General features: G+C 43.6%; 1 protein-coding gene across 1 annotated transcript in view; it reads left to right on the plus strand.

Annotated features, from left to right (window-relative positions):
* LOC109429955 (protein pelota) overlaps positions 1-7,897 on the plus strand; it is a 78,718-nt gene extending 70,821 nt beyond the window's left edge. Inside the window, exons 6-7 of the mRNA XM_029864262.2 lie at positions 7,180-7,286; positions 7,352-7,897. Of these exons, the coding sequence (XP_029720122.1) occupies positions 7,180-7,286; positions 7,352-7,449 (205 nt within the window). The 3' untranslated portion in view covers positions 7,450-7,897. The remainder of the gene's footprint in view (positions 1-7,179; positions 7,287-7,351) is intronic.
* Positions 7,898-15,123: the final 7,226 nt, after the last annotated feature.

Genomic DNA, 15,123 nt, shown 5'->3' on the forward strand with positions numbered 1-15,123 from the left:
TGCAATCCACATTGCAGTGCTTCAGATGACTTCCAGCCCGGGGGTGCATGTTCGCTACCGACAAGTACGCTCCGGTGGCAAATGTGCCCCACTTTCCCCTATCACGCAAGAGAAGATGGAAAACGTCAAACGCGGGAGCACCATCATCAGCAGCAAGTTGCTCACCCGCCGCCGGCATCATCATCATCGCCACTCATCGATGTAAACACGCGCTAGTGAGTGAACGCGCGCGTTGCCGCCACCGCCACCGTCGGGAACTCAGCGTCATCATCATCATCGCCGTCATCGCGCGCGGAGAGAGCCGACCGCGTGTGTTGCAGTGACACCAGATTTCCGGATTGTTCCAGAAGATTCGAATTTATGTCGTGCAACATTTTTGAGCACTATTTAAGCAGATGCGTTTCTGCGTACTACGAAATAGTATCATTTGACCCGGCTAACGGTCAAGTAAAGTGAAGTAAAGTGTACTTATAAGCGTTGGCGTGGCTTGGACAACGCCAAGTTAAGTGAATAAAGTGGTTAAAGTGTAAACCCGTGTGTTCTTTCTTTCTGAGGAAAGGAAATTCCCCGTTTGAGGCACTGCGGCGCCTCAACACGACGGACGTTACGAAAACTGGTTCAAGTTCAAACAAATGTTCCGTGATATCGCAGATAAATGCACGGCAGATTCTGCAGCAACAAAGCTTCACTACCTCGACAAAGCTTTGGTAGGGAAGGCCCACGGTGCCATTGATCAACAGATGATACGAGACAATGACTATGAGGGAGCGTGGCGTTCTCTTACGGAGCAGTTCGAGAATCTGCCTGCTCTTATTGCGGATACAACGACGAGGCTACTGAATCTGAAAGCGATGCACAATGAGTCATATTCGATGCTGAAAGCACTGATTGATGATGTCGAAAAGTGCGTCAGCTCCTTGGAATATCACGGTCTAAAGATGGATCAGATGTCCGAGGCGATCGTAATCAGCCTGACATCGTCGAAACTTGATATCAGTACTAGGAAGGTGTGGGAGTCGAGCGTGAAGCGGGGTAAGTTGCCAGTCTTTAAAGATATGATGGCGGTTTTGAAGAATCAGCTCGCCATTCTTGAGCGTTGTGAAAGAGCGAGACCGCAGCCAAGGTCAAAGGGTTCGATCAAGCCTCCGCCAACCGCAAACCCCTTGAAGGCTCACACAGCAACGGTCAGCAAGTCTGAGGATGAATGTGTGATGTGCCATGCTGATCATGTGGTGGAGCAATGTGATGCATTTAAGAAGCTGAACAGCAACGCTCGCTACGGTAAGGCAAGGCAGTTCGGTCTCTGTTTCCTGTGCTTGAAGCGAGGCCACCGAACGAGTGACTGCAGAATTAGCAAAAAATGCGCAGCGTGCTCAAGGAATCATCACTTGCTGTTGCATCCCGAGGAGAAAAAGGAGACCCAAACATTAAAAGGCGTAGCTGAAACAACCCCCGAAGTGAAAATCAACGATAAACCAGCTGCCAAGGACGGTCCACCATCGACGAATTGCCAAGTGTCGTGCAATAACAACGAAGTGCAACAACAGGTGCTGCTGGCGACAGCGGTAGTGTACGTGATCGATGGAAGCGGGCAGCGGCACGTATGTCGTGCCTTGTTGGATTCTGGAGCGATGGCTAGTTTTATGTCACAGCACCTAGCAGACCTTTTGAACTTGAGGAAGGAGTCAGCAGACGTTCCAGTTGTCGGTGTCACAGGAATGCGAACAACGGTGAAGTTTAAGGTCCGTGCCAGAGTCGAATCGTGTTTTTCCAATTACGCTTTCTGCCAGGATTACCTGATCGTACCTAGAGTAACCGGAGCTCTCCCTACTAATCCAGTTGAAGCGGATCGTTGGCCGATTCCACAGGATTTGTACTTGGCGGATTCTCGATTCTATGAGCCAAATAGAGTCGACTTGCTGATTGGTGCGGAAATATTTTTCGAGCTTCTGCTGCAAGGAAAGATTAAGATGGCTGATGAATTACCTGTGCTGCAAGAAAGTGTTTTCGGATGGCTCGTGTCAGGACGGGTCATTGAATCAACAGCAAGCAACGTCCAAGTGTACCACGTAGCGAAGGATGAGCCATCTGATAAGGAGTTGGTGAAGGTGCTCAAGCGATTCTGGTCGGTGGATGATCAAAAATTGGACATTCTGGATCGAGTGGAGGAGGACGATTGTGAACGACATTTTGTGCAGACGTACCAAAGGGACAGCAGTGGACGTTTCATTGTGCGGCTGCCTTTTCGACATAACGTGACGGAGCTGGGCGAAACCAAGCAACAAGCTGAAAGAAGACTCCAATCCTTGCAGCGAAGATTTGTCAGGAACCCTGAACTGAAGCAAGACTATGAGGCATTTATCGATGAATATGTCGCTCTTGGACACGCTCGGATCGTCGATGATGCAGCAGATGTCGATAGCTTTGCGTATTACCTCCCTCACCACTGTGTGTTGAGACCAGACAGTTCGTCAACGAAATTAAGGGTGGTATTCGACGCGTCAGCTAAGAGCTCAACGAATTTGTCCTTGAATGACGTGATGATGACCGGACCAACAGTGCAGCCACAGTTGTTCGACATCATGCTAAGGTTTCGGTTCGTGAAATACGCTTTCACAGCGGATGTATCAAAAATGTATCGGCAGGTGAAGGTACATGATGAAGACCGCCGATATCAGAGAATACTATGGTACGATAGCCTAGGACAGCCCATCGTTATTGAACTTTCGACCGTAACATACGGAACTTCGGCTGCTCCATTCCTGGCTACTCGATGCCTGAACCAACTTGCCGTTGATGAACAGAGCAACTTTCCCGAAGCCAGTGAAAAGGTGCTAAAATGCTTCTATGTAGATGATGCTCTCACCGGAGCCAACGAGTTGGAAGAAGCCAGGCAACTGCAGAGCGGCCTCATAAGTCTCCTGGGGAAAGGCGGATTTGATCTACACAAGTGGTGCGCCAACGATGCAGCACTGCTAAGGGATATTCCTCCGGAACGCCGAGAGAAGCAGGTCGATTTTGAAAACCACGACGTGAACGAAGTCATCAAAACTCTGGGATTGCTGTGGAATCCTGTTGAAGACGAGTTGGTGTTTCGAGTGCAGTTACCAGAGAAACCGAAGGATGTTCTGACGAAGCGGCAGATACTATCAGAGGTCGCACGACTGTTCGACCCTCTCGGACTGCTTGGACCTGCAATAGTGATAGCGAAGATAGTGATGCAAGAGCTCTGGAAGCAAGGTTTCAACTGGGATGATCCTGTAAGCGGAGATGTGCTGAACATGTGGAGAAGATTTAGAGAAGAATTGAGTGAATTGAGTGTTTTGACGGTTCCGAGAAGAGTAACAATGGATGGTGTCAAGTTCTTCGAAATCATGGGCTTCGCTGATGCATCCAGCAAGGCCTATGGTTGCTGTGTATATTTGAGAGGAGTTAAATTCGACGGCACAGCTGAAATGAAGTTGCTCTGTGGAAGATCGCGAGTTGCACCCTTGAAGGAAGGAAAACGGATGCCACGAAATGACAACGAACCAGGTGAGCTGACGATTCCGCGTCTTGAACTATGTGCCGCAAAACTTCTAACCGAACAAATGTTGAAGATTATGGATGCAGTTGAAGTGAAGATAGATCGTATAGTGCTGTGGTCAGACTCGAAGATCGTACTTCGGTGGATTGAGTTCCTGAAGGCGGACGCTCCTGTCTTCGTGCGCAACCGCATTGCATGCATCCGGCAGGCTGCAAGTCAACGTAATTTTGAGTGGCAGTACATACCATCAGAGATCAATCCCGCAGATCTGATTTCCCGCGGAGCTTATCCAGCGTCATTGAAGGAATGCGACCTTTGGTGGCAAGGACCGGCGTTCCTGCAAGCTGCAGATTATAAATGCTGTGAAGGTGAACACGATACTGACGATGTTGAAAACCGATCGCTGAACGATGAGATTGTGGCAGCCGCCATAATTCCAGACGACAATTCCCCAATAGCGATGATTATGAAACATAGTGACTTCCGCAAGCTCCAGCGTATTTTTGGGTACGTCACACGATTCGTGCAGAATTGCCGAAAGCCGAAGGAAGATCGCAGAACTGGAGGATTACAGATCGGAGATCATCGAGAAGCGATACTGACTTTGGTGAGAATCGTCCAGTTATGTACATTCGGTGCTGACATCGACAAACTGCTGAAGGGAAGGCCGTTGAAGAGCAAACTCAGCAACTTCAAGCCCGTCTTCGATGCTGATGAAAGACTTCTGCGTGTTGGTGGGCGGATCAGACACTCCGACTTGCCTCGAAACCAACGTCACCCTTTGATATTGCCAGATAAACATCATTTGACGGAGATCATCATAAATGCTCTACATCGTGAATATCTCCACGTAGGACAGAATGGATTGTTGGCCATAGTGCGTCAGCAGTTTTGGCCGATGAATGCAAAGCGAACGATCAACCGTGTACTCCGGAATTGTGTCCGATGCTTCCGAGTGAAACCAAGGGATGTGGACTTATTAATGGGTGACCTACCGAGCTTCCGCGTAACGGCGTCCCATCCTTTCATGAGAACAGGAGTAGATTATGCCGGACCGGTACTCCTAAAACAAGGACGAATGAAGGCGCCAATTAAGGCATACATTGCGCTATTTGTATGCATGGCAACCAAGGCTATACATATTGAGTTAGTGTCCTCACTATCCACTGACTCTTTTCTTGCCGCATTACATCGTTTTGTTGGAAGGCGCGGCAATGTAGCAGAAATATTCTCCGATAACGGCAAAAATTTCATTGGGGCCAACCGACAGCTACAGGAACTCCAGGCTCTAATGATGTCGGACATGATGAAACAAGAAATCGACAAATTCTGTCAGCCCAAAGGAATATCATGGAGTTTCAACCCTCCCAAGGCCCCACACCAGGGCGGCTTGTGGGAGGCGGGCGTCAAAAGCGCGAAATTCCACTTGCATCGTACTCTGAAGGAAGCTTACCTGACGTACGAAGAGATGAGTACCCTCCTGGTACAAATTGAGGCCATATTGAATTCTCGGCCTCTGTGCGAACAATCTACAGACCCAAAGGACTACGAAGCTCTGAGTCCTGCACATTTTCTTGTAGGACGTGAACTAACCGCAGTGGCTGAACCAATGTATGACCGTTTGAAAGAGAACACCCTTTCTCGGTACCAACTCGTCCAAAGTCGCAAGCAAGCATTCTGGCGACGTTGGTCGAACGAATACATCACGGAGTTGCAGCGCAGAGGAAAGTGGTTCAAGAATCCAACCCTTATTCGAATCGGACAACTCGTGGTATTGAAGGGGGATAATACATCACCGCAGACCTGGCCACTTGGCAGGGTCGTAGAAATCCATCCGGGAAGCGATGGCGTCATCAGGGTTGTCTCGGTACGCACCAGTACGGGGACCTACAAACGACCTACAACGCAGATCGCTATTCTGCCCATAGAAGACAACGACCAACAGCAGGTTGAGGCTAGCTCAACGGGGGGTGTATGTTAAGAGTAATTTCAGCCGCAGGGGTTTTAGCCTTATTAAACCACATTGATGTGCCCCTCGGTCGCTTGATTATCATTAGTTTTCTTGTCGCCCGTACACTTCCTGTGCGAGAGCTCTTTGCTATGTAAAAATCAGAAGAAAGAAATCGATCATCGCGGTAACATGTGAATTCTTGATCCGCAAATTAAAACGTGTTAAATACAGTCCACGAAGTGTTGATCCACTGAAATCCGAAACAGGTATCATACCAAAATGAGGTATTAGTCGGTTACCCAGGTATTGAAAATAACTCATCTTGGTATTTTATAGGTATTGATGAAATACCTCAACGAGTTATTGGTTTGGTGTTGAGGATTATTTGAGGTATTATTCAGCTATGGAAAAATCACTATTTGTATGGAAAAATCGCCGATTATTATTTAGGTATTGGCATACCTGATGTTGTTATTCACGTGTTATGCACAGAATACACACCAGTTATTATTTTAGGTATTTTACCTCTTATGCAGGGCTTCTCAATAACTCGTTCAGGTTGTAGGTATTCGGTTTTCCATACCTGAGTTTGTTATTCTTCAGCTATTTTCTCCTGCTCGGGTTGGGATGTTATTTTGCTAGGATGCTAAAAAGAACTTATTCTGCTATGATTGCATATTTTGTTATTATTCAGTTATTTATTGCTATTCGATAATAACACAGAAATAACAAATTTTGCATTGATAACATTTTTTGTTCTTAACGAGTTATTTAGTGTTATTCATAAATAACATAAGAATGATAAAATAATGAGACATGATGGCAAAATTTGTTATTATTATGTCCTTGGTTTACTCTTTGCCTCTACCCGAGTAATGTTGACCGATTCTCACTAATTGTTGAGAGGTTCACTCCGGTAGTGAAAATTTCAAATCATCTGTTACAAATTTGTCTGTCATCCCCCTTCAAGGATGTTTCAGAAGAGTTTTACGGCGTATCAATGCGTTGCATGGAGTTTCAGGATGTTTTAGGGAAGTTTAATGGAAGTTCCCCTGAAAAGTATATATACTATATATACTACCTTCTGAATGCTGGGTTCGCCGTAAAGTGCAGCGAGCTCGTGGTTCATCCTTCTCCGCCACACACCGTTCTCCTGCACACCGCCGAAGATCGCCGAAGTAGCCGTTCACAAACCACGTAGACTTTTTGGGGGGAGGGGGTTCTGACCAAAGTCTACGCTCCATACAAATTTCAAAATTTTTGTATGGACAAAAGTCTACGAGGGGCGAGGGGGGTCTGAGATGGCCAAATTCTGGTCTACGTGGTTTATGAACAGCCCCTTACCACGCGTCGCTCGAATACTCCGAGTGCTTGCAGGCCCTCCTCGAGCATGGTCCTTGTCTCGTGTCTGTAGAGGACCATAGTCAGGATATATTCAGATTAAATACCAGGACTTTCAGTTCAGGCACAAATTTCCCAAATGGAGGAGAATGTGCCTCTGGAGCAGACCTACTGATTGGTGTTTCCTGACATACTACTGAACTGGAGTGTGTTTTACATTCTAGATTGAGACAAACATTCAGAAAACTATATTTCGTTGGAATGGCCTATTTTAAGGGGATGACCCATTAGTATTATCATATTACTGATGCGATATTTCTTGCAATTAGTAACATGTTACATTTTGTTTTCTTCTCCACAGATGCCAAGATGTTGCCACTAGGAAAGAGTACGTCCAGCTGGTCGACTCTGTGCGAGATTCCGGCGGAGAGGTTAAAATCTTCTCCAGCATGCATGTGTCCGGAGAGCGTGAGTAATCCCCTTCAAATCCGTATGACCAGATATTGAAATTCCTACATTTACCCCCCATACAGAACTGGCTCAGCTCACCGGCGTAGCGGCAATCCTGCGCTTCCCGATGCCGGAACTCGAGGACAGCGAAGACGAACGGACCGATTCCGACTCGGATTGAGGCGCCCCGGGTCGAGTCCGGCAATCGTCCGTTCCTGTTTTAGGTAGCAAAAGTGTTTCAAGTTGTCGATCCTGTCGATTGGTACAGCAACGAACGGTAATTTATTTCTCCACCATACCCCCCTGCCCTATCCTCTTTGTCACGGCCCAGCTGGCCGTGACAAACATGAGAACCGAAATAGTTATTGAGACAACCAAGAGAACTGAGAAAGGTTGGAGCTTGAGCCTCCCAACCCAACTACACGAAGGAAAACAAAACAAAATCACCTCTAGGATAATGTTTGCTCTACTCATTTACCAGATACTGCGCATAACGAATCAAACATCAGGTTGACTTTGGTATGGTTGATTGTACATATATGATTATGCTGAATGCGATATTTTTACTTTAGTGACCAAAACTATTAACTTAATTATAATAATAAATGATGCCATAGCATCTAAATGGGGGTGCTTTATGTTCTTAATGTGATGACTTCATTTCACTAGGCTTTAACTGGCTTCATGTTCTCTATCCAACATTAAGCGTACGTCCATGGACTACTACAGCCTCTGGGTCTGCCTCTGCTGCGATGACTTCTTAGTTGCTAGGTTCCAATCATTATTTGCAGATTTCGTTTCCGCCCCTGCGCACAGTGGCCGGAAGCCGGACAAAACCTCAAAAATCGACTTCAATATTTTATTTTTCTAATATTTTTCTTTCATTATAGATACTTCAACTAAGAAAACCCCAAATTTTCAAGTCATTTGGTCGAAAATTGAGTCTTGTAGATTTTATCAAAGTTGAAGTTTTATGTGCTGCAATATCAGTACATATTTATTGTCTTTACTTTATGAGCTTCCTTCATGAGTTCGTTGTAAAAGTTAGGAAGACTTGAATAATGTGACAATATTTTTTGTGTTTTTGGGTATGAATAACCATTACATTTCAGGGATTGTTTCGAATTCAATCAAAAAATTATTATGTTTTTGCAATATGCAAACATATTGACTTTTATGAAAATTTGGAGAAAAACTTCGTATCAAAGAGATCCAGTACTTGTTTAGGAAACATCAGAAAACGACGCCGTATCCCGGATCTGACGTGCAATTTTGTCTAGTTTTTGGCTATATAGGTCACTGTTTGCGCATTTTTGCGCTAAGCGCGAAAAAAAAATTTTTTTTGTCCATCAGGTCACAATGGAGCCGCATGGTTGTGGAGGAAGTGATACTGTTTGAAGTTTAAATTTTATCTTAACATAGTTCAAATTGGCGTCAGAATACTAACAATTTAGTGTAATTTTCATTCTTGTAAGAGACTTTCACCAAGTCAGATGGTCATAAGAAGGGGGGTGGTGTGAGGGTGTGTCTGATAATGTTATGGCCACAGCATTAACAGTTTTTTTTTAAATAATATTTTATTTTTTTTGTCAGAAAAACACAAGAAAGTGGGTGTCCAGTTAAAAACAGTAAGCTGGAGAGGAAAGGAGTGATGACTAAGTATGAATAAGCCTTGATTTTCTTAGACACTAACCACATGTTGCTTCACTAGATACAACTAACTTTTTCAAACCTTCAAAATAAAAGAAAGACAAAAACAATCGTGAAAAACATGTAAAAATAACTACAAAATAAACCATTGCTCATTCATTTTCTTAAACAGGTCGTTTCTTCGATTCATCTTAATCGTTAGAATTGCTCAACAACCTTGAAAGCAATCTCTTCACGAACTTCTATCGAAGTTTCAATATAGAGTGACACAAATTCGTCGACATCTACGTGTTTCTTTTCTACACGCACATCGCTACAGTTCAAAGCAACAATCATCTGTAAAATATAAAAGGAATTCACTAAACGGCGTTAAACGCTACGTTAAATATTTTTTGCAATTTCTCATCGTAATAGGCTGTTTTTCCTCACGCAAATCTGACATGAAAAGGCCTACTTTCCCACATCAAAAAAGTAGTGCTGTAATGGTTCATTACAGCACTGATTTGCGTTGCGTAATGAACCATTACAGCACTGTTTTCAGTTTTGATCAACTTCTTGATGCCTTCTGGACGTAGTTTTGAAAAATTGTGACAACTGCACAGTATAACCTGCTATGACCAGACTTTGGCTATGAACATAAGTGTGCAGTTTGATGGAAGTTTCGTTAAAAAACTATCCTCAAGCGGTAATTTATGAAATTGCAAAAAACGTTGTACGCAACTCGGTGCAGAACTCGATTATTACAGCACTCGTCGTAATTATCCAACTCGGCAAGCCTCGTTGGATAAATGTACGACTCGTGCTGTAAAAATTGTCATTCTGCACCTTGTTGCGTAAACTACTATTTCTGCGTAAACGTCGCGATCACCAAGGCAATCTTAATATTTTAATCTCAATTTTATGAAACGAACATTTTACGCTCTTTAGAGAAACCCCTTGTATTGTTTTTTTAAACTTGAAGTTTTATTGTATGTTATTCATGCAGTTTCGTTAAACACATTTCTACTGAACGACACACAGAGTGATAAAGATTTTGAAACTATTTGCTGGAACTCAACTGTTCATAAATATGATTACCGATCTCTGATGATCGTTTATCAAAAACTCCCTTCAATATTGCGAATATGAATTGCCAATTCTTTATAGATAGGGTTGTTTCGGTTGCTTCGACAAGTGATAGCAGGGATCGATGTACCTTACAACCCAAACTCGGAAGAGCATATATGAAGTTGTTGAAACGAGATTGATAAAAATCAGTTCAAATTTTACGCAGTTCACTATATTAGACTATCTGACCCCATAACGATTGAATTAACACACCTCCGTGCACCCACCGTAAAATTTCACGTGGTCTATGGGCAGTCCCTGAGAATAGACCACGTCTTGTCAGCCAACATTGGGGTGTATCTGAATTGATCCATTGAAAGAAAACGTAGATAAACGTTTTTTTCTAATGATTTATGTAGTTTTGAAGACTTTGGACCACCCTAACAGCAACAAATACACAATTAGGGAGCATCCATTAAGTACGTCACGCTAAATTTGGGAATTTTCGACCCCCCCTCCCCCCTTCATACGGGTTTTTTCTATACCTAATACATTGCTTGTCACACTTTCACAAACCCCCCTCCCCCCTAGGACCGTGACGTACTTAATGGATGGCCCCTTATAGTTTATTTCAATACCAATACATGATTTAAGAACCCCTAAATTAAAAGGTTAATCAAAACCTACGTTCAGAAAGCTCATCGTAATAGCTTATTATCAATTATTTTTACATGCTTTCCATAATCAGCGGATTTTAAAATTTTGAACCACCCTAATATTGTAAAATCAAAATATATGATAAGTTCCATATCAGAAATAGATTTAGGGAACTAAAATCATCATAACCTGTAAATTTCAGCAATTTCGGTTAACATTTGAGGTTTTGTCCGACTTTTGTATGGAGGCCCGCCACTGTGCTGCGTAGACAGTTTTCCGGTGGTGTCCAGCAGACAGATAGGTCTGTATGCCGACGGGTCGCCTGGTGGCTTCCCGGGTTTGGGCAGTAGAACCAATCTTTGCCTTTTCCACCTCTCCGGAAATTCGCCTCTGTCTAGGCACATCTGCATAGCCATTCTGAACATGTCAGGCTTGTTGGAGGCTAGTCCACCATGGCCATCCAGGCCATAGCGAGACTAGCTCCGTCGATGCCTGTTTCTAAATTACAATGAAAATAGAACGCAAGACAACTTCCATCAAACTAGACGGCTGCCGACTGATACCTCAATCAGCAACCGTCACTCTCTTTATTCCATTCAGGTATATACAATTTAACAATCTTCTTCCATAATAATATACCTCTACCATCTCTCCAACAATTGTACCTACCAACCATACTGCCGCCGTTCACGTACCTGAAGGTTCGACGCTACCCGAGCGTTCAACGCTACCTAACTTCCAACAAGGCTTAGCCTCGATGGCCGTCTTGATGGCTAATGTCGGGATACCATCCGGACCCGGAACCTTGTTCAACTTAAGCGACTTCGATATTGCAATGAGTTCGTCGTTCGTCACCGGGGCTACCTCGCTATGGCCGGTTTGGCTATAGGGAACGGGGGCCCATGGTCTTGTATCGTGGCGCGGGAACAGCGTTTCCACGATCTTTTGCAGCATTTCTGGGGAGCGTTCTGGGAGTGCTGACGCGCCCTTCGTTTTGGTCATGACTACTCTGTAGGCATCACCCCATGGGGTCGTGTTGGCTGCCTGGCAGAGATTTTCGAAGCACGCTCGCCTTAATCTCTTTGTTCAGTGCCAGTTTAGCCGCCCTGTAGGCCTCGCTTCGTTCAATTCTATCCTCATCAGTACGAGCCCTTTGCATCCTCCTTCTAGCTCTTAAACAGGATGCGCGGAGTTCTGCAATTTCTGGACACCACCAGTACACCGGTTTGCGTCCATTTCTGGGTGGGGATCGCCTTGGCACAGACAAACAGACGTACCACTTGGAACAAATTGCGATAAAAATCATCGTCACGAAAGCACAATCGCTCAATGCTAACCGTGCTGTGTTACGCAAACCACTCAGTAGGTGGCGATAGTGAGCAAACGTCAACCAGGAGCAAAAACGATGCGAGCGCCATGACCGTACGATATGCGAACTACAAAATATTTGAACTAACCGTTATAAAGGGTAACGATGGGAAGTGAGTAGAGTGAGACGTCTGTTTGTCTGTGGCCTTGGCATAGCACATGCACGGCTTAGGGTTCCGACTAGATCATCGCTGGATAGATCGTCGGTGTTACCCTCCATGAACAATCGCTCCACAAATGCCGGCTTATCGAATCGCGAAATCAGCCATCCCCGATGACGGTCGATGACCTTCGGCTGTGGCCGTCTTCCTCCGTGTTCCACTCTATATCCAATCGCCAGATGGTCACTATGCGTGTGTCCATTCGCGACATCCCCGTTCAGTCTCGCCATAGCTTCGAGTAAGGCCCATCCGGCAGTTAGTAACGTATGTATGCAGGTGGTATTTGCAGGTATGCAGAATTTCACGAGGGCCTTCATGAACTTCCTCGGCATTTTCGCTAGAATCCTGATGTCAGAATTTTTCTAGCAAGAATCAAAAAAAGTCCTTTGGAAAACCTTTCAGAAATCTGATAATTTCGCCTAAGAAATATTCAGATTTATTGTACATGAATTTATCGAGATCCAAGAGAAACTATTAAAACTCCTGAGAGGCAGCCTTTCTAATGAACCGGCAACTCTAATAATGTTGTTATCATTGTATTCAAGACTTGCTTGTCACTAATGCAGTACAGACAGACACCCTAAACACAGAGAAACAGACGTAACACTTGGAAAGAATTTCATTAAAAACATCGTCACGAAAACGTAATCGCCCAATGCTAAATGTACTGTGCTTGGCCGGGCCGCCACTAGATGGCGATAGTGAGCAAACGTCATAAGGAGCAAAAACGATACCGGTGCCGCGAGTTGCTAATCGACCTACTACTGGATATTTGAATCAACCGTTAAAAAGGTGATCGATGGGAGCCGATGAGAGTGTGACGTCTGTTTCTCTGTGCCTTAAAGATATTTCCCGGTGCCTTTAACAATTTCCCGTGGTTTTCCCGGTGATTTCGAATTCCCCGGTTTTCCCGTATTTCCCGGATAGATGGACACCCTGAATATGTGACTCACTGCTTAAGTGCTGCTTGCAGTTCAGCAGGAATTTCTCAGCCAAACTTGAAGCATGGGAAATTCCTTGCCTGAATCGCTCAATTTATTTCTATTTATTTATTTCACCGCCTCGAATTAAAAGTTAATTCTACCGACTGTCTTATGCTAAAATCTTAATTCTATTTTTAAACACATTTTTTGAAACATTGAAATCAAACAGATCACTGAGGAAACTGCCTTTTCTTCGATCGCAGTCCGCAGTTTCGAAGAAATGAAAGTTCAAATGGCAGTTAACCGTAGAAAGTTTCTGCCAGGAATCCTTCAAGTAGTTTCTTGAGCGGTTCTTTTCGATTTTGAAACTGAGCTTTAGGAACATAATAGATGTATCTATACAGGTATAAATGATGATATTAGTTCTGACCTGTACAAATGTGCTCAGATACAGCAGACAAGACTCGAAAGAAATTGTAGGGGTAGGCGGGGCATTATGGACACCCGGGGCAGAATGGACACCCTCAATATTTTGAAATATGCGAACTTTTTTGAACTTTTAATGAATGGAGAATATAGTCCATTTGTCTAAAACGCAGTTTCAGGAAAGAAACATTCGAAATTAAAATTATACTTGATTTTACACGAAAAAGTTGCGTCCTACGTTTTTTGTGCATGGAAATTATAATTTTCACACCATCTAAAATAAGGTTTAGTGATTAATTTATTGCAGGCCGATTAAAACCTGATATTTTTAGAACACATGCAAGTAGTTTTGCTGTATGTACATGCTTAATATGTTTATATTTTCTCCTTTATTATATCAAAAATCAAGTTTGGAAATATCTTCTGCTGCCGGGGCAAAATGGACACTCACCTTTTTGAAGGAAGCGGCAAGGGAAAAATATAACCTAAACCACAAACCAACCAAATTCTTCGATTTCAGTATATTTTCGGTTAAAAGTTCACTATAGTAGACATAGGGTGAAACAAGTTGGTCAAAAAAAACGACAGCAGTGGAAAATAGTTGTTCTAGGCACAGCTGTACACAGGCCCGGATTAAGGATTGTGGGGGCCCGGGGCCCGAGCGGATGTGGAGGCCCTTCTGAGAAGTGACCAAAAATGTTTTTCCTTATTTTCGAACAGTACATGAGCAATATGAAAAATAAAGCTAACGTTAGCAACCAAAAAGGGTTTTTGTGGGGGCCCCTAAAATGTGGGGGCCCGGGGCCCGGGCCCCCCCGGCCCCCCCTTAGATCCGGCCCTGGCTGTACATGCCGACAAAATCGAAGCTTTATCCAAAACAGCCTGAATTTAAATTAACTGAACAAAAATGAACTACTTCGGCGTATTATTCATCCATAATAGTTGTTTTGTAATGAAATTATAAAGTCATTGTAAATAATGTACGAAATTCGTAAAAATCTCATGGTGTCCATATTGCCCCATGGGGGTGTCCATTCTGCCCCGTATGCTTGAAGACGGTCATGAAAAACTAACATTTTTCAAAACATTTTTTGAAGTGGATAAATAATTTTATGCAATTCTGTATCATAATTTACATTTTATATAACTCATTTTGGTATCATAATGGCAAATTTTTCCGAACTGGCTCATTATGCAACTGAAATGAATTGCATAATGAAAAAATGTTGTATAATGTTCATAATGCAACTCATTTGAGTTGCATTATGAACATTATGCAACTCAAATGGGTTGCATTATGAGAAAATCATTGCATAAAATTTTGTATGGAACTCGTTGCAAAACTCGATTTTTTCAGCACTCTTCGTATTTATCCAACTCGGCAAGCCTCGTTGGATAAACGTACGACTCGTGTTGAAAAAATCAACTTTTTGCAACTCGTTACATAAATAACTATTTCTTCGTGAGCATTCTTATGCAATAGATGCTAAATAGACTTTAAAAGGATACATGTATCAAAAAACTAAACTTTTTTGACATCTTGCCAGGTAAAATTGGCAAAAACCTTAGGGTGTCCATATTGCCCCGCCTACCCCTAGACACAGGTTTCGTTTGCTGCAAATG

The sequence above is a fragment of the Aedes albopictus genome, chromosome 2 (assembly GCF_035046485.1).
Source record: "Aedes albopictus strain Foshan chromosome 2, AalbF5, whole genome shotgun sequence".
In the NCBI taxonomy this organism is placed as follows: Eukaryota; Metazoa; Arthropoda; class Insecta; order Diptera; family Culicidae; genus Aedes; species Aedes albopictus.